Raw genomic sequence first — 19,447 nt, 5'->3', positions numbered from 1 at the left:
GGGGCCAGGCATTAGTGCACCAGGTTAAGTGCACATAATGTGAAGTACAAGGACTGGTGCAAAAATCCCAGTTCGAGTCCCCAGCTCCCCACCTGCAGAGAGGTCGTTCTGCAGGAAACCAGTGAAACAGGTCTGCAGGTATCTGTCTTTCTCTCCCTCTCTCTTGTCTTCCCCTCCTCTCTCCATTTCTCTCTGTTCTATGCAGCAACAGCAGCAATGGGGAAAAAATGGCCACCAGGAGCAGTGGATTTGTAATGCAGGCACCAAGCCCCATAATAAACTTGTAGGGAAAAGAAAAGGAAATAAAAAGAAAAAAAAAAGAGAAAAGAAAAGAAGAGAAAAAAGATAAGAAACAGTATAACTAATGCCCCCCAAAGAGATACCAGGTGGCAATGCTGGAAATGATTGCAGCCGAACAGACACAAAGTTAGAGGGACTGGGAGACCCTGGATATGCTGATCCTTCCCCACATTGAGAGACCAGAGCGGGCCAGTCAGAGCCAATGTTACATTAGAAGCATTGTTACATTAGAAGGATTGCTGGCATCAGGTAACTTGAGACAGCAGTGCCAGGCAGGATGGCCACACTAATGAGGGAGAGATCAGGAGAGGTGGAGGGGCGCAGCAGAGGGAGTGCTAGTGTCAGCTGGCAGAGCTTTTTATTTTATGTCTTAGGACAGAGAGAAACTAAGAGGAGAGTGGGAAGTAGAGAGGGAAAGAGAGACTTTGCAGACCTACTTCACTGCTCATAAAGTGTCCTTCCTGCTGGTGGGGAGCAGGGGGCTTGAACCCAGGTCCTTGTGCTCTCAGCTGGATGCATCACCACCCATACCCTATTCTAACCTTTTTATCAAGTTGTCTGTATTTAGGTTGCTTACATGTTTTGGCTATTGTGAATTATGCAGCTATAAACATAGTGATGGATATGTGCTTGGAATTAGCATACAACTAAATATTAGAATTTTCAAAATATTTTATTTATATTTTTCATGAGAGATACAAAAAGAGAAAGACCAGAGCATTGCTCGGCTCTGGGATTATGATGCTTCATGGGGATTGAACGTGGAACCTCGGAGCCTCAGGCGTGAAAACCTTTTGCACAACCATTACGTTGTCTCCTCAGCCCTTCCTAAATGTTACATAGTGAAAGATAATGAGATTAGATGAGAGACATACCTGGAGGGGACTGTGGATATATATATAACAAAAAGATTAGTATTTAAGACTATGAGAAGCTCTTAAAAATTGAGAAGGGCTGGTTTGTGTCTCAGCCAGTAGAGCGCTTAAGTTGCCCTGTAGGATGACCCAGGCTCAAGGCCTTGGTCCTTACCTGCAAGTGTGTGTGTGTGTGGGGGGAGGGGTGTTAAGTTTCATAAGTAGTGGAGCAGCACTCTGTCTCTCTCTCCCTCTCCATCTCTGTCTCTACATTCATCCAAAAAGTAATAAATAAATAAAGACAGCTGATAACTGATGATGGAGCTACATAGGTACTGAGCACGAGCACTGGTGACAATTAAAAGTTGGAAAGAAAATGACCCGTTGGTCTTTAGAAGATCTCAAAATTTATGAGTAGGATACAGAAAATGTACAAATGGTCAAAAGAAACAAAAATATTACACTTTTAGGTATCAGAGAGGTGCAAAAGAAACCACAATGTTAATTGCTTTTATAAGTAGCATCAATTGAGCAAAAATGTTTTAAGTTGGTACTAGGAGCTAGAAAGCACATTTTACCATGCTCTGTTACAGCTGAAATTACTGTAATATTTTGGAGGGTGTTTTAGCAGTGTTACTTACTTTGTTTATTCATTTGTTTTGTTCATTCACTGCTACTAGAGTTACTGGTAAGACTGAGTGTCTGCACAACTCCACCATTCCTAGTGACTTTTTTTAAAAAAAAATTTATTATTGCATAGATACAGAGAAATAGAGAGGAGAGAGAGAGGGAAAGAGACAGAGAGACACCTGCAGCCCTGCTTCACCACTTGTGAAGCTTTCCTCTTGCAGGTGGCGGCCAGGGGCTTGAAACTGGGTCCTTACACACTATAATGTGTGTGCTTAACCAGGTGCACCACCACCTTCCCCCCCTTTTTTTCTTGCTTTCTGAGAGAAAGGGAAAGACAGACAAAGAGAAGGTAATGCCACTCTTAATCAAAGATTGAGTGGCCAGTCTATGTCTCCATTATGATTCTTTGTCAGTAAGAATCATAATACTCTCATCACAAAATATCCATCACAGTGACTCCTTGCTGACGCTACTTTTTGAAATCTGCTTTGATTTCTTGAAAAACACTATCAAGAGCTTATGGAAACAGTAAAAAAATAGCCTTTTGGAAAAATATTATATACATAAGACATGTATCCACCAAATATGAAAAAAGCATTATGCACATAGTTGTTTGATTATGTCATCTTGGGTAATTTATTTTAAGAAATAGATACTTTCATAAATTTTCAGTTATTCTATCTTTGATGTAGAATCAAGGATCAAAGCAACAGTTCAAGTTATTTGGTTTACTTAAACATATAAACAAATAATGTTTTCATTGGTTTGGAACTCATTGAAATAATTACTTCCATCTTTTTTAAATAGCATTTTTACTGTTTTCAAATATATTTTTATTAGTGATTTACAAAATTACAAAATAACAAGGGTATAATTCCACATCATTCCCCCACCCTGAGTTCTGTGTCATTATTCCCTTCCCTGGAAACTGCAGTAGTTCTCCCAAGCTCACAGATGTGTCTATCTTTTTATTGTAATTTAGATATATTTATATTTTATAACTTTCAGGTATGGTAATAGTGTACAGGAGGGGTTTTTTAAATTTAATTTTGACAAAAAACCTGTTCTGGCATTAGTGCTAGTGTACTTTAGAAAATGTGTACTTGCTTGTTTAGAAAAGTCACTTTTATTTGAAATAACACTGAGTTTTCTTTCTTTTTTAAAAAATTTCTTTATTGGGAGATTAATGTTTTACATTCGACAGTAAATACATTTTCTTTTTTTTTAAATTTCTTTACTGGGGGCTAATGTTTTATATTCGACAGTAAAGGATGTCAAATTTTCTGAAATTCCTATTAGACAGCTCAGTACTAAGTTTTTCTGAAGAGAGGAAAGATAATTTTGACACTGACCTTAATTTTCCCAGGATGCCAGTTTTGACCTTCTAACCTGCATATGGTATGCAGGTGCCAGTGTCCCCGGAATGAGTATTCCAGTCACTTGCCTCCATACTTGGAGTCTGCATAGGAAGTACTGGCCTAAGGAGTAAAAGGCTAGCGGCTGAGGGACTAGGGACACGTGTGTAGTTAGAGGTATCACCTTGAGCTTTGCTGTAAAGTGTGCTGATCACAGTAACAGCCATCCAGAAGTCAGAAGTGGGCCATCTTTAGTCTTTGCTACTGTCTCCTCCTGGGATGACTCCAGACTCAGCCATGTACTTGCTCTGGCCCAAAGGCCATTGACAAATGGGAAGCAGGCAGAGACCTCAGGTGCGCCTCTCTGGCTATGGGAGCCCTTCTTCCAGCATTGAAGAAGCTAGGTGCCACCTTGTGGAGGCTTGGGGAACAGCCAACACACAGAAAGTAGATCCAGTTGAGCTGTTAGCTGCCTGCAGACATACACGTCACTTTAGCTGATTTCCGCCCCCCACCAATGGCTAATCTGAACCATGAGCAAAGAGGAGTCATAAATTCACATATACTTGCATATGTGTCCTCACATGTTTTTTTTCCTCCTTTGTGTTTTCCTGGAACCTTTCAGGTATCTCTTCTTACAATGGCACTAAGACTAGGGCCACATCTATATTGTCTCATTTATGTTTAGTAGCTTTCTTTAAAAAAGATCACTTTGGGGAGTCGGGCAGTAGCGCAGCGGGTTAAGCGCAGGTGGCACAAAGAGCAAGGGACCAGCGTAAGGATCCCAGTTTGAGCCCCCAACTCCCCACCTGCAGGTGGGGAATTCACAGTCGCTTCACAGGCGGTGAAGCAGGTCTGCAGGTGTCTGTTTTTCTCTCTCCCTGTCTTCCCCTCCTCTCTCTATTTCTCTCTGTCCTATCCAACAACGACAACATCAACAATAATAATAACTACAACAACAATAAAAACAAGGGCAAAAAAAGGAAAAAAATAATTTTTTTTTTTTTAAAAAAAGATCACTTTGGGGGCCAGGTGGTGGCACACTGGGTTAAGCCCATGAGCAAGGATCCCCATTCAAGCCCCTGGTTCTCCACCAATAAAAATGGAAAAAATGGCCTCCAGGAGCAGTGGATTCATAGTGTAAACATCGAGCCCCAGCAGTAACCCTGGAGGCCAAAAAAAAAAAAAAAAAAAAGATGAGAAAGCTCATGAGATAGTTTGGTAAGTCTTTGATTTTTTTTTCTCATCTACTACAGCATTTTATTTTCTCACATAGACTCATTACTGGGCTTCATCTCACTTGACAAAGGACTTGCTCAGTAGCCTATACTCATAGTAAGTAACATAAGGTATCTTTGTTTGCCAAAGCAACTTTGTATCACTGGCATCAGTCAGGCAGTTCCTCCTACCTCTAGCAGGAACAGGGGACCAGGATAGAAGGGCCTAACTCCTCCATTTCTTCTTTGATGTTTAGTGTTTTTTGTTTGGTTGTTCTTTTTTATTATTATTTATTGGATAAGGATGGCCAGAAATCAAGAGGGAAGGGGGTGATATAGAGGGAGAGAAACAGACACATCTGCAGCACTGCTTCACCACTTACAAAGCTTTCCCCCTGCAGGTGGGGACCGGGGGCTCGAACCTGTGTCCTTGCACATTGTAATACATGCATTCAACCAGGTGCGCCACCACCCAGCCCGTTTTTTTTTTTTTTTTTTTTTTACCAGAGCACAGCTCAACTCTAGTTTATGGTGGTGCAGTGGATTAAACCTGGGATCTTGGCATGAGAGTCTGTTTGCATAACAATTATACTAGCTAACCTCCCCCCACATCTCTTCCTTGTTAAGCTTCATAAGTTTGTGGATGCACAGCACAGCCATGATGCAGAAGAACTGTCTGCTGGTGGCCTGCTCCTTCTGATGGACCCGATGGACATAGTCTATGATATCCTCCACTGCCAGGTTCTCAGGAATGATGGGGTGGCCCAGGACATAGTTGTAGACACCTTGTGGGTGGCCCTGTCCCTACAGCCCATCAGGTAGTGAGCTCAGAGGTAGTGAGGTCCAGCAGAGGTGACCATGAGGGGGTCCCACGCAGATGGTTGAACACGGGGTTCTGCATAATGCTTTCTACATCATGGAGGGTGGTGATGATGTCACTCCTCTGGTTCACAGCCACCATGATGCTCTTATTCTGGTGGACTCTGTCAACAGAGGTGTCCAGGGTCCTAGTAGAGTCATCCCCAGCCAAGAGGTCTGTGAGCATAGCAGTGTGTGTAGTGATAAGCTGAGGTGGGGGCCCTGAAGCTGAGCAGAGGCAGAGAGACTATAGGACTTGGAGAGCCAGGTGGCCGCAAGGTCCACTTTCTAATTAAGAACATTGTAGAAGGAGAGGAGAAGAAAACCCAGTCTTTCATTCTTTGCTATTCTCTCTCTCTGTCTCTCTCTCTCTCTCTCTCTCTCTATTACTGAATCACTGCTCAGCTTTGGTTTATGGTCCTGGGGATTTAACCTAGAACCTTTGGAGCCTCAGGCACAAAAGTCTTTTCACATAACCACTATGCTATCTCCCCATCCCATACAAACCTAGTTCTTAGGCCTAGAAGGAAATTCCTGTACATTAGGATGAAAATATTTAATGGCCCACTAGGGAAAGACAGAGACAGGCTGAGGGTGTGGATCAACTGCCAACACCCATGTCCAGTGGAGAAGAAATTACAGAAGCCAGAACTCCCACCATCTGCTCCCCAGAAAGAATATGGGGGGCAAGTGGTGGCACACCTGGTTAAGTGCACATATTACAGCGCACAAAAATCCAAGTTCAAGCCCCCAGTCCCCACCTTCAGGGGGAAAGCTTCACAAGTGGTAGTGTTGCAGGCGTCTTTCTTTCTTTCTCCCTCTCTCTCTCCCCTGTCCTCTCAATTTCTGACGGTCTCTATTAAATAAATAATTTGGGGGGTCAGGCGGTAGCACAGCGGGTTAAGTGCACATGATGTGAAGTGCAAGGACTGGCATAAGGATCCCAGTTCGAGCCCTGGTTCCCCACCTGCAGGGGTGAAGCAGGTCTGCAGGTGTCTGTCTTTCTCTCCCTCTCTCTGTCTTCCCCTCCTCTCTCCATTTTCTCTGTCCTATCCAACAATGACATTGACAACAACAACAATAACTACAACAACAATAAAACAAGGGCAAAAAAGAGAAAACAAATAATAAAAAAAATTAAAGATAATTTAAAAAATTTTAAAAGGAATTTGGTCCATACTCCCAGAGGGGTAAATGTCAGAGAAAGAGGGCTCTGAACTCCAATTCTATCAGGACCCAGAGAGAGAAAAGAGGGGGGGAAGGACACTCAGAAGTAATAGGTGTGATTCAGAAAGGAAGAGAAAGCAGGACCATAGGGAAAAAATTGGTATATACATAGTTATAGATATAATAGTCTACACATATCTGTGACCTTGAGAAAAAACTAATGTAGTTTCCAGAGGAGGGAATAGGGACACAGAACTCTGGTGGGAAAGGTATGGAATTATACATCTGTTATTTTATTTGACTTCCCGAGAGAGCTCTATGAGCACAGATACCAAGCAGAGCTGGTCCTGCTGAGTCCTATGACACTGTCAGGCTTGGCTCCTTTAAAACGGGTGGTATTGGCAGAAGAATTTATGTTCCTCTGTGACCAACCAAAAGAGTTCCTTTAGCCATGAGGGATGTGTGGGGATGACAAAGATGTAAACTATAGAAACCTAGTCTATCTGCAATGTTTTGGCAAGCTTTGAATTATAGCACCCTCAGGTTTGAAATGCTACATGAGCATTCACTGGGAAAACATTTGGAACTTAGTGCTCAGAGAATAACAATTGCCATAATGAGATCATTTTTATTAGACATTTTACTCTGGTTCCAATACTTACCAAACTGACATATTTTCTTCTGAGGTGAGAGAATGTTAGAGTGGTAGGGAGGGGAAAAAAAGATTAGATCTCAAGCATAATGGTTCTACAAAAAAAAAAAAATCTTTCATGCCTGAGGCTCTGAGGTCCCAGGTTCAATCCCCATCATCACCATCACCATAAGCCAAAGCTGAGCAGTTCTCTGGTCTCTCTCTCTCTCTTTCTATCTCTCTCGAAGATAAAATGAATAAAACATTTAAAATATATTTTGTAAAAGAGACATATTAAAGAAACAAAACACCTGCCCATAAACATTCAAGTCTCATTCTCTGCTGACCTGGGTCTGAAGTAGACTGCTGTGGGGGTGGAAGTGAGAGTTCATTCTAAGCAGAAAGCCGAAGCCACTCCAGCCCAGGCTCAGAACAGAGTCCAGTTCCTTCCTGTAACTCCCTGCTGCATTGGAATCCCCCTCTCCAAGGGTAGATAGAACAGATGGTCTTTGCATCAGCGTGTGGGGAGACCTGAGACCTTCACAGTCACAGCATGAAAGGTCATGGTCCCAACCCTGAGAGTCCTAATGATGGGATCACGTGGAGGGTGTGCTCTGGGGACACAGGGAAAAGGCCACTATCCATAGAGACTTGGCAAAAGAGAAACCTTCCCAGGAGTGAGCTGAATTTTTATTTGAGACATGCATGGCTTCTGGAAGCAAGATTCTAGGTGTCTATTGGGTCCCTGCCAGTCCTGTTCCCGCTTCTCCCCATGGAGTTGACTTTCAATGTCAAAAGCTTGTTTTTAGGAAGGAAGACATGACCTGAGAGGAGGCATATACAGGAAGTGTGGGGCTCCCCTCTCTCCTGCTGGTCTCTACATGGGTGCCTGGGTTTGAGGATAAATTGACCCAGGGGCTCCTTGCATATCTGCTCCACAAGGAAGGACTCCTGGAGGCAGCAAGCAGAGGGGGAGTCCCCTGGTTCTTGTGGAAGCCCCTCAGTGGTTGTCAGTGGCTTATGCAGATGTTCACAACCTATATGGAGAAAAACCTAAATATAGATCCAGGCGAATCACAATGAGACTAATCAAACTATAGCCTATGACCACACTGGTGCATGAAGTATGGACCTTCAATAGAAAGAAGGCTGAGTCTCTGTGTCTCTGTGTCCCTAAATCTGGCAGGGAAACCCTGCCCCAAGCAGGTGCCCAAGAAAAAAAAAGCTTACAAAGGAAAGAGGAAGATATTTTCACATGTTCCTGTGCTTAGAATGTAATGAACTGATATGAGGTTCTACAAGACAGCCCTTGTACCAAGAAAAAAGTAAAGGAGAGAAAGGCACAGTGCTTCCCTCAGGGACACTATCAACTGCAACAGAGAAATGATTTGATCAACATTTGTCTATTAACGACTGTTGCATGAGATTATTTTAAATTTATTTATTCCCTTTTGTTGCCCTTGTTGTTTTATTGTTGTAGTTATTATTGTTGTTGTTATTGATGTCGTTGTTGTTGGATAGGACAGAGAGAAATGGAGAGAGGAGGGGAAGACAGAGAGGGGGAGAGAAAGACAGACACCTGCAGACCTGCTTCACTGCCTGTGAAGCAACACCCCTGCAGGTGGGGAGCGGGGGGCTCCAATCAGGATCCTTACGCCCGTCCTTGCACTTTGCACCACCTGTGATTAACCTGCTGTGCTGCCGCCCGGCTCCCAAGGTTTTTTTTTTTTTTTTCTCCTATAAAAGTTTTTAAGCTGAAACCCAATAGCTGTTCCTTTGAAACTTTCAAATGAAACAATTTTGAATCCAATCAGCCTCCTCTTAGATTCCCTGACACTCACCCATGGAGGGCTCTGTGGTTTCTTTCTTTCTGGAATTCACAGAGAACTGGCTATCTTTCTCAGATTCCTTGAAGAGAAGGAAGTCAGGGTCACAACCAAAATTTCTCAGTGCACATTAGAAGAACATATTCTCTAGCCCATTCTACATTCCCTTCTAAACTCTACATTCTACTGTTGTGCTCTGTCTTTTGTCTTTGGCTGGTGGGATTAGGCCATGGTTTTGAGTCAACATGGTGAATTTAGTCAATGATTGATTTTCAGTGCTATGTATTTCTTTTTTCTTTAAATAATATATTCAGTGTAAAAAATGGGTCTGTAATAGAAAGGATCCCTCCCCTCCTTTTTGCCTCCAGGGTAATTGCTGGTGTCTAGTGCCTGCACAATGAATACACTGCTCCTGGCGGCCAACTTTTTCCCATTGTTGTTGCTGGGTAGGACAGAGAGAAATTGAGAGAGGAGAGGAAGACAGAGGGAAAGAGAAAGATAGACACCTGCAGACTTGCTTCACAGATTGTAAAGGTGGAGAGCCGGGGGCTGGAACCGGGATCCTTCTGCTTCGCACCACGTGCTCTTAATCCAGTGTGCCTGGCCCCCAATTTTTTTTTTAAACAGAGTACTGTCCGGATCTAGTTTTGTTGGTATCAGGGATTGAACTTGGGACCTTGGCATGTCAAACAAGAAAGAGTTTTGTTAGCTCCCCTAAGTTTTGAATTGCCTTCCTCTCATCTCTAGGTCTAATTCTGTCTAGCCCAGTAACTTGCTTTATAGGTTTCATTCTTAGAAATACTTACACAGACATGGTCCTCTACATCCTCTAAGATGGTGTCCAGGGGCAGGTTGTGGAGATGAGCTTGATAAATGTTGCTAGTGATTCAACAGCGACGACCCAAGATAGAGAAGGGTGAATCAACTTTTAGGTTAGTTTCAAATTAACTTTATTATTATTATCAATACTTGCTATTCATTTCAATATTTTTTGCAACTTTTTAAAGACATAAACACACCCAGCAAGAACAAATTAGAGAAACAATATGCAAATATATCTCAGGAAAATGAGAAAAGGCCCACAAAAGAACTATATTGTCAATCTCTTAGGCTAGACTGGGGCTCAGTGCCTTCCTGGGCTCTAAGGCAAGTAGCAGCATTTGATGTGAGAATCACCCAGTGGAGAAACCTGCACTTATCTTAGGGAGCTTTAATATACAATTTTAGATAATGGTCGCTCCCATCACATCTTGGAGATGAAGGGGAAATTAGAAGGACAGCAATGAGAGGAGCATTGATTTGTAGAAATTTGATTTTTTTTTTTTTTTTTTTTTAACCAGAGCACTGCTCAGGTCTGGCTCACGGTTGTATGGGGAACTGAACCTGGGACTTTGGAGCCTCAGGCCTGATAGTCTCTTTGCATAACCATTATGCTATCTACCTTGCAAAATTTGCATTCTTTTTAAAAAATATATTTATTTATTTACTCCCTTTGTGTTGCCCTTGTTGTTTGATTGTTGTAGTTATTGTTGTTGTTACTGATGTCGTCATTGTTGGATAGGACAGAGAGAAATGGAGAGAGGAGGGGAAGACAGAGAGGAGGAGAGAAAGACAGACACCTGCAGACCTGCTTCACTGCCTGTGAAGCGATTCCCCTGCAGGTGGGGAGCCGGGGGCTTGAACCAGGATCCTTATGCCAGTCCTTGCGCTTGGCGCTACCTGCGCTTAACCTGAGGCGCTACCGCCCGACTCCCGAATTTGCATTCTTTCCTATTCTTGTATAGCTTAAAGATTACAAATATACACACTAATAAAATACCTGTGCAAGTAGGTGTACCATTTCTCCATTCTGTCAACTGAACTGAAATCCGGGAAAAGGAGAGACAGAAGTTAAACCACACAAAACTAACATTGGGACTGCCATTCCAGATTACAAGCATCAGCATCCAGTTGGTACTGGTGATGATATGTGTACAGAGGGACTGTTCTCTATCCGGTTGGTACTGGTGATGATATGTGTACCAGAGGGACTGTTCTCTATCCGGTTGGTACTGGTGATGATGTGTGTACAGAGGGACTGTTCTCTATCCGGTTGGTACTGGTGATGATATGTGTACAGAGGGACTGTTCTCTACCCGGTTGGTACTGGTAATGATGTGTGTACAGAGGGACTATTCTCTATCCGGTTGGTACTGGTGATGATGTGTGTACAGAGGGACTGTTCTCTATCCAGTTGGTACTGGTGATGATGTGTGTACAGAGGGACTGTTCTCTATCCGGTTGGTACTGGTGATGATGTGTGTACAGAGGGACTGTTCTCTTGCCTGGGTTAGGTGGGACCCTGCTCTTTAACTGGAAGTGTTGGGTGGGGGAACTGGGGGAAGGAAGATCTTCTATCATTATTTATTTATTTATTGGATAGAGACAGAGAAATTGAGAGGGCAGAGGGAGATAGTGAGTCAGAGAAACAGGGAGACAGCTGCAGCCCTACTTCACCAGGGCTGCAGCTGGGGGACCAGGGACTCAAATCTGTGATATGTGCGCTTAAGTAAGTGCACCACCACTAGGCCCTGGTTTGGAATTTCAATCCTTTCTAGACACTATGTGCCACAGGCTAGGTGATCATGGACCAGTCACGGAACCTTCTGAGCCTCAGTTTCCAGAAGTCAGAGAGCGTTCATGACACTGAGTATGTTCCTGAGCTAGGAGTGCTATTCAGTATAAAGACAGGTCAGATCAGCTCCTGCTTCACAAATTTGGTCTGCATGGAGGCATGCTGGCACAGAATCAAGAATTTCTGTTCAGGACAAGCCTCATAATATTTTCTTTCTTTATACACAGAACTGATTTGAAACATTAAATTAGGTCTTGGAAACTCATTCTTCATTGTTATGATCCTCTAATCACATGGAACTCCTGCACATTCCCATAACTAATCATCACTGTCATGCATTGTGCCAAGTAGTACCAGCTGCATGTGTTTGCCTGAATCAGAGCCTCTGGGGGACAGTAGAGAGCACACAGGTGTCCTTGTAGGGGTCAGAGCACGTATGGCTAATAGACCCCCAGATGGAGCTGTGTTCTCTCTGAGAGTCATGAGGAGGCAGGGCCAGGCTGCAGCCTTACTGAAAAGAGACTACGAAGCAGAGGTCAGCCCAGCCCAAGATCAGAGATGTGCGGGCTCTTGCAGATTTCTTCACAGTGTGTGACACCCACATGTCCATCAGGGGCACTGAGTACTTGATTCTGAAGTGATCCTTGAACCTGGAGCAGAAACAGAGGGCAGTGCTGTTAGCTTGCATCTCCAGTGTTCTGCGAACAGCTGGGTTTCTCAAGAGGAGACAGTGGGTTTCTGTGGCTCATTCCCCTCTGAGCTCAGCTGTGAACACGAGCAGAGAGAGGCTGGGCCCGGTGCAGGTGTGTGCTAACTGGAGCCCAGCCCAGGAAGTCCCTGCAGCCTCTTTACCTGTGGCAGAAAAGAGCTAGCTTCCTCAACAGTGATTCTCCAGAAAATACAACACATTGTCCTTGGAAGCTGCTTTTTTCTCTCCAGAGCACTGCTCAGCTCTGGTTTGTGGGGCCGTGAAGTGATACTGGGACCTCAAGCCATGGGCATGAAAGTCTTTGCATAGTCATTATGCTTTCTCCCTTATTCTGTCATTAGGAGCTTTTCAAGAGAAATTTTCACTTACTTAGCATCCTGTCTTATTGCTATATTGTTAGCCATTGTAAACTATAATCACTTTTTTTTCCTTATTACCACCAGACTACTGTTAATTTGTGGCTTATGTTGGTGCTAGAGATTGAACCTGGGGCCTCAGAGCCTCAGGCATCACCATTATGCTATTTCCCCCACCTATAATTATATTTCATTGATTCATTTTATGGTAATTGTAATTAATTCATTGTCTAATTCATGACATCCTGAGATGTGGCTATGGAGTTATAGCAGAGTTGCTTTGCTCTCTCCAGTCAACTAGGAAAAGCAACAAAAATCACCTGAAACTCAACAAATTATGACCAGGATTCCTTCAAAAAGTCACCACAGGTGAGTGCAGATGTGTGGCTCCTTTACAGAAAAGGGGTGTGGGAGAGATTCCTGGTACTAAAAGGCCATACACAGGGACAACTGGCATTTTTGAATATGTTCTCTTCTTTTCTTCTCTCTCTCTCTCTCTCCCTCTCCCTCTCCTTCCCTCCCTCCCTTCCTCCCTCTCTTATTCCTCAGGGATCCCAATAATTTGGATATTTGCCTTTCTCATGGCACCTGCTATTTCATAGAGAAGTGCTGGGAGAGTGGCAGCTGAGGTGCTCTACTTGTTATTTATAAAAAGAAAGGAAGGATGGATGGAAGAGGCTATCACCTAAGCCATAGTTGGGAACAGTTACATGTGGCTTGTGGATGGAAAGACGTTGAAGGAGCCTTCACCAGGACTAAAAAATGGAGCTCAGGGATGGCTGGTACCAAACTGGGATACTGGTGGCTGAGACACACCACTGCCAGGTCTGAGTTTAAGCAACAAAAAAAAGTGTTAAAAAGAAAGAAAAATTACCTAAAAACTCACCAGTTTACAGCTGTGATTTCCTGAGTCTCTAATGCTGTTGCCCCACAGAGGCTAGAACAGCAGGAGGGAGACCCTATATTGCCATCAAGGTCACTGAACCAGACAGGTGACTCAGCATAAAGTCTCCCCTCACCACACCTACGGACATCTAATCTTTGACAAGGGTGCCCAGACTATTAAATAGGGAAAGGAGAGTCTCCTCAACAAATGGAGTTTGGAAAATTGGGTTGAAACACACAGAAGAATGAAACTGAGCCACTGTATTTCACCAAACACAAAAGTAAATTCCAAATGGATCAAGGACTTAGATGTTAGACCAGAAACTATCAGATACTTAGAGAAAAATATTGGCAGAATGCTTTTCCATATAAATTTTAAAGACATCTTCAATGAAATGAATCCAATTACAAAGATAACTAAATAAAAAATAAACCAATGGGACTATATCAAATAGAAAAGCTTCTGCACAGCAAAAGAAACTGCCACCCAAACAAAGAGACCCCTTACAGAATGAGAGAAGATATTTACATGCCATACATCAGAGAAATAAACGCTGAATGGAAATGTTGAAGAAAAACATCTCTTCTGTCCTCAGGGCAGCAGAGAAGAGGCAGCTGTGGGGTCGGGAGCAGGGGGAGCAGGTACATACGTACTTTTTGTTGGAGATGAGCAGCACGTTCGAATATAAGAACATTTGCCTTTTCTGCCACCTCCAACCCTTCTGGAATCTGCCAGGACCGAAGAGCAGGATGCGGCCACGAGGCACTACTATTATTTTCTCTTCTTCTGTGCTGTCCCCCTCCACAGAACAGCTTCTGCAACATAGCAGACCCACAGGGCAGCTCGTCACTGGGTAGGCCGAGCGCAGGGACTTGTGCTGGTGCCAGCACTCACAGAGCATTACACAGGAGTCTCAGTCCCCCCCCCCACACACACACACACTCAGAAGGACTCAACACCCTGATTCAGGAGTCCTGGGGTAGACAGAACTCCTGTGAGAAATGAGACTACTCAGGCTGGAGGAGATGGAGGACATCTTGAAGGATGGGGCATGGGGGCTGTCACTTTAGTGTCGGGGAACAAGGAAGCAGCAGAGTCTCTCAGGACCTGGTAGAAAGGAGACACTAAGAGGAAAAAGAAAAGAAGATCACAAACAGGTCAAACAACAAACAGTGGGACCACAGCCTAGAGAGGAACACAATGTCTGGAGTGTTACAATCAGCTTTCCCAAGTTATATCCCAGGCTTTGCATCTTCTCTTCTCTTCTCTTCTCTTCTCTTCTCTTCTCTTCTCTTCTCTTCTCTTCTCTTCTCTTCTCTTCTCTTCTCTTCTCTTCTCTTTCTTTCTCCCTTTCACTATCACTCTCTTGTTAATAAATAAATCTTTTTCTTTTTAAATCAGGTCTTTGTGTGACATAGTAGAGTTAAGATTACATGACATACAAGATTGTGAAGAAGTGATTACAGTTTGTTCTCAAGTTAGCATACAGGTTTAGATATAATTATACAGGATTCTGGAAAATTGACAGCAGTCTTCTTCAAAGCGATCATCACATTTTGGAAACTATCACAAGATCAGCAAATCATGAAAACATCCAGATGTTTCTAAATTCAATGAAATAATGGGCCACTACTTGGTTGTGCTTTAAGTAAGTCCTGTAGGACTTTCCTTCTTTTTTAAATTATTGTTTTTTATTGCCACTAGGACTTGATGCCTGTGTGAGGAACCCACCACTCCCACCAGTCATTTATTCTTCCCCCCCCCTTCTTTTTAATTGACAGAGTAAAGAGAAACAGAGAGGCAAGGGGGAGATAGAGAAGGGAGTGGAGGGAGTCAGGCGGTAGCGCAGCGGGTTAAGCGCAGGTGGCGCAAAGCGCAAGGACCGGCATAAGGATCCCGGTTTGAGCCCCCATCTCCCCACCTGCAGGAGAGTCACTTCACAGGCGGTGAAGCAGGTCTGCAGGTGTCTGTCTTTCTCTCCCCCTCTGTGTCTTCCCCTCCTCTCTCCATTTCTCTCTGTCCTATCCAACAACAACATCAATAGCAGCAGCAATAATAACTACAACAATAAAACAACAAAGGCAACAAAGAGTAATAAATAAATTTAAAAAAAAAGAAAAGGGAGAGGAAGAGAAACATCTGCAGCCCTGTTTCACAGCTCGTGAAGCTTCCCCCCCTACAGGTGGGGACCAGGGACTTGTGCATTGTTACTTGTGTGCTCAACTGGGTATGCTGCTGTCCAGCCCTTGTGTAAAACTTCCTGATCCTAACAGGTCAAGCCTGCTCTCTGGCATCAGCAGAAGGGAATCTCATGAAACCAGGGCTGACGCTAAGAATTCTGTCAGTGGGAATCACACAGCACACCTCCTGGGACTGCCCTCCTCCTGCTCTGCCGGTCACACAGGGCATGTGAACAGACTCTACCTTAAGCAGGGCAGCCAGCCCAGACACCCTGAAAGCCTCAAAGACTTTCTGGTAGATGCAGACATCCTCTACTGTTCACTCCTTGACACTGAAGAGAGAGCTGGACACAGCACTGTGTGCACTGCCAGCTCAGTCTCCAAGACTGAAGATTCCGCAGTAGCCAAGGCCCCTGGGCTGTGATGTCAGCGGTCAAAGGTCAATATCATAACTGACCAGCTAACAGAATGACTCCCTAAATCAAATTGCACCTCCATCTTCTGAGTTTTTAATTAATGTTTTTTCTTTTGAGACTGATTCTTGTACATCTATTAGAAGTAGTAGATTTTACAAAACTGCCGTTTCACCCAAAAATCATATCTTTCTAGAGTTAAATATCACAACACGATATTCACATAGATGCTGTCAGATACACAGCATTCCCAGAAGCACAAGAAAGTTCACAGTTTCATTTTAGAACCACTCAGATTTCTTTTCCACTTCTATTTTTTTTTTTAATCCTAACAAGGGTGAAGCTCTTCTTCCTTTCCATAACTTCGTCATTTGAAGAGTGATCTAGAGGGGAAAGTTTCACGAGCAGTGAAGAAGAGATGCAGAAGTCTCTTACTCCCTCTCTAGCTCTCCTTTCCATCTCCATTTCTCTTTGTCTCTAAGTGACAGATAAGCAGAATATAAAAGAAAAAGAGGAAGAAAAAGAAATAAAGAGAAAGAAAGTGAGGATGAGAAAGGGAGAAAGAGAAAGGAAGAGAGAAAGAGGGAGAGAGAGAGAGAACCATTTTACAGAGGTGGCTGCTGCACACAACAGCTCAGTCCTGTGACGTCAAGCATCCATGATGTAATGTGAAGGTTCAATCCCTGACTCACGTCACATGGTCTCTGAATCGAGAGGTCTCCTAATGTCTTCTCAGAGGGACAATATCTTTGCCTGAGAACTTCAGAGAATGAAAACTGGTCCTGTAGCAAAGTTTGTGGTTTCCCTAAGACACCCGTAACAGTTACTTGGACAGTTACTTCCCACTGGACTTGAAGGATATCTAACTCACCATTATGTTTAAAGCCATCTCATTTAAAACTGTATTTTATGATGATAACATGGGTTTACAACACTAGATAGGTTTTAGGAGTAGAGGTTGTCATTTCCCCACCCTGGGCCCCTTACCAAAGCATTTACAGTAACCCACAAGTGTAGCCTATTGCCATTCAATGCTCACAGTTATGAACACATCAGAAGAATTCAGTGGTCTGGGAGGTGGCTCAGTGGATAAAGCACTGAACTCTCAAGCATGAGGTCCTGAGTTCAATCCCCGGAAGCACTTGTACCAGAGTGATGTCTGGTTCTTCCTCTCTCCTCCTATCTTTCTCATGAATAAATAAATAAATTCTTTGTTAAAAAAAAGAATTCAAAATCTGTGAATGCATGAATGAATGAATGTAAACTTTCTACATGGGTGAAGAAAAAAGTCTGACCAACTACAGACTCTCTCTTTCATTTACTTCAGTATTTGCACCTGTGCCAGTAGGTGGCACTTGGCTGCGTCTGAGAGGCCCACTCTCACAGGAACCTACATCTGAATAGGGAGGCAGAGCTTTAACAGACAGACCCATCAATAACCATGTGACGCAAGACTCCAGGAAATCACTTTGAAGAGAGAGTCAAGAGAGAGGTGAGGATTTGATCTGAAAGAAGAACCCTACTTCTGAGTTTGATTGTTGAGAGGGCAAGGAAGTCTTCTGTGAAGAAATCATTAGAAATTTTTATTTATTTATTTATTTATTTATTTATTTATTGTCTCACCAGGCTTCACCACTTCTGGGCCGACTTTTTCAGATAGAGACAGAGTAATAGAATGATGGAAAAATGATACCACAGCATAGAAGTTTCCTCCAGTAAATAGACGCATGGTCTTGAACCTGGGTCTAGCCCATGGCAAAGGAAGCTCACTTCCAGATGAACTATTTTGTCAGCCCTGAAATAAGCTTTTTAAGATAAATTGGAAGGGAGGTAGGAGGGGGGGGATATAGAACTTAGTAGTGGGTGGTGGTAGTGTGGCACTATACACTGTAATCTTACAATCTTGTAACATACTATTAATCACAAACTTAAAAATTAAATTTTAAAAAAAGATGATTTGGAAATAATCCAAGAGAGGTAGTAAGAAGAGACGTTTCACCCCAAAGGGACAGAAGTAGAATACATGAAGCTTAACACATGTGGGAAATTTGCTAGATTGGAGAAAGAATGTACAAGAAAGTAGAATCAATGTGAAAAGGTAAGGCCCATCTATACACTGTTGTGACTTTTTGTTTTAAAGCCAAACAAGCTGAGAAGGGGCACCTGGAATAGAAGAGAAGAGGAGAGAAAAGGAGAGGAGAGAGAGGAGAGGAGAGGAGAGGAGAGGAGAGGAGAGGAGAGGAGAGGAGAGGAGAGGAGAGGAGAGGAGAGGAGAAAAAAAGGAAACAAATACAGTTCCAGGCAGCATTACTTTGACCCAGAATTTCCACATTCGTCCACAAGAGGGTACTCCCCTTCTATGGAGGACAGCCAACTGTGCAGAACAGTAACTGATTATTTTTCAGGTAAATAGGGACTATGGACTTTCAAATGTAAGAGTTCTTAAACACCATGGGTATATTCTAGGTTAACTATTGCAATCAATAGTTTTTTAAATAAAATTTTTATTGAAAAAAATTTTTTAAATTTTATTTGCGAGTTCTCTCTCCCTTGCCTTTTTTTTTTGTTTCTCTCTCCATCTCCCTCCCTCATCCATGGCTTTTCCTTAGTAGATAAGCAAGTATATAGATACTGAAGTAAATGCATATTTGCACATGCTTATTCATCTCTGTTGATAATTGCATGCACCTGTTTGTACACATATAGAAATGTGTTTATAAGTCATTTCTAAGACAGATTGCATTTAAATTCACTCAAAAGGATGAAATTATTTGAGTCATAAGAAAAATATTTCCATACATTATCTCTTTGGTTATCTCACAAAATTTTCAGAGCTGTTACTTCAGTCCACCCTTACTTGTTGTCAGAAATGTGAGCATTAGAATAATCAATAAGGGGAGTCGGGCGGTAGCGCAGCCGGTTAAGCGCAGGTGGCACAAAGTGCAAGGACCGGCATAAGGATCCCGGTTCAAGCCCCCAGCTCCCCACCTGCAGGGGAGTTGCTTCATAGGCAGTGAAGCAGGTCTGCAGGTGTCTATCTTTCTCTCCCCCTCTCTGTCTTCCCCTCCTCTCTCCATTTCTCTCTGTCTTATCCAACAACAATGACATCAATAACAACTACAAGAAAAAAACAACAAGGGCAACAAAAGGGAATAAATAAATATTTTTTAAAAGAATAATTGATAAGCCCTATAGCAAAGCCCATAATTTTGTGTTTAGACTTTTTTTAACCTTCTCTTTAAAAGCTGATGGAGGAAGGTGCTTTCCAGCTGATCACACCCAGGATTGTCCAGAGTAAAATCAGTGAACAAATCTTTGGTCAAGGGAAATCAGTGTATTAGGCATCAGACAGGTGTGTTTGTGAAGTGTGTATCAGTGTGTGTGAGGAAGGGAGAATTAGGTTCTTACTGCCCTATTGAATCATCTCAGTGATTCAAGTCACACTGGGTGG

The 19,447-nt window shown here is 43.0% G+C and overlaps 1 protein-coding gene across 1 annotated transcript; it reads right to left on the bottom strand.

Annotated features, from left to right (window-relative positions):
- Positions 1–7,574: 7,574 nt before the first annotated feature.
- Positions 7,575–14,615, bottom strand: LOC132537056 (rho GTPase-activating protein 20-like). Its single transcript, XM_060186495.1, has 5 exons — positions 11,965–14,615; positions 10,658–10,699; positions 9,645–9,717; positions 8,854–8,920; positions 7,575–8,049 (listed from the first exon to the last, which is right to left on the bottom strand). The coding sequence occupies exons 1-5, from the start codon at positions 12,138–12,140 to the stop codon at positions 7,739–7,741; spliced, it is 669 nt and encodes a 222-aa protein (XP_060042478.1). The 5' UTR covers positions 12,141–14,615; the 3' UTR covers positions 7,575–7,738.
- Positions 14,616–19,447: the final 4,832 nt, after the last annotated feature.

This window comes from Erinaceus europaeus, chromosome 2, assembly GCF_950295315.1.
Source record: "Erinaceus europaeus chromosome 2, mEriEur2.1, whole genome shotgun sequence".
Classification (NCBI taxonomy): domain Eukaryota; kingdom Metazoa; phylum Chordata; class Mammalia; order Eulipotyphla; family Erinaceidae; genus Erinaceus; species Erinaceus europaeus.
This window is presented reverse-complemented; position numbering and strand designations above follow the sequence as displayed.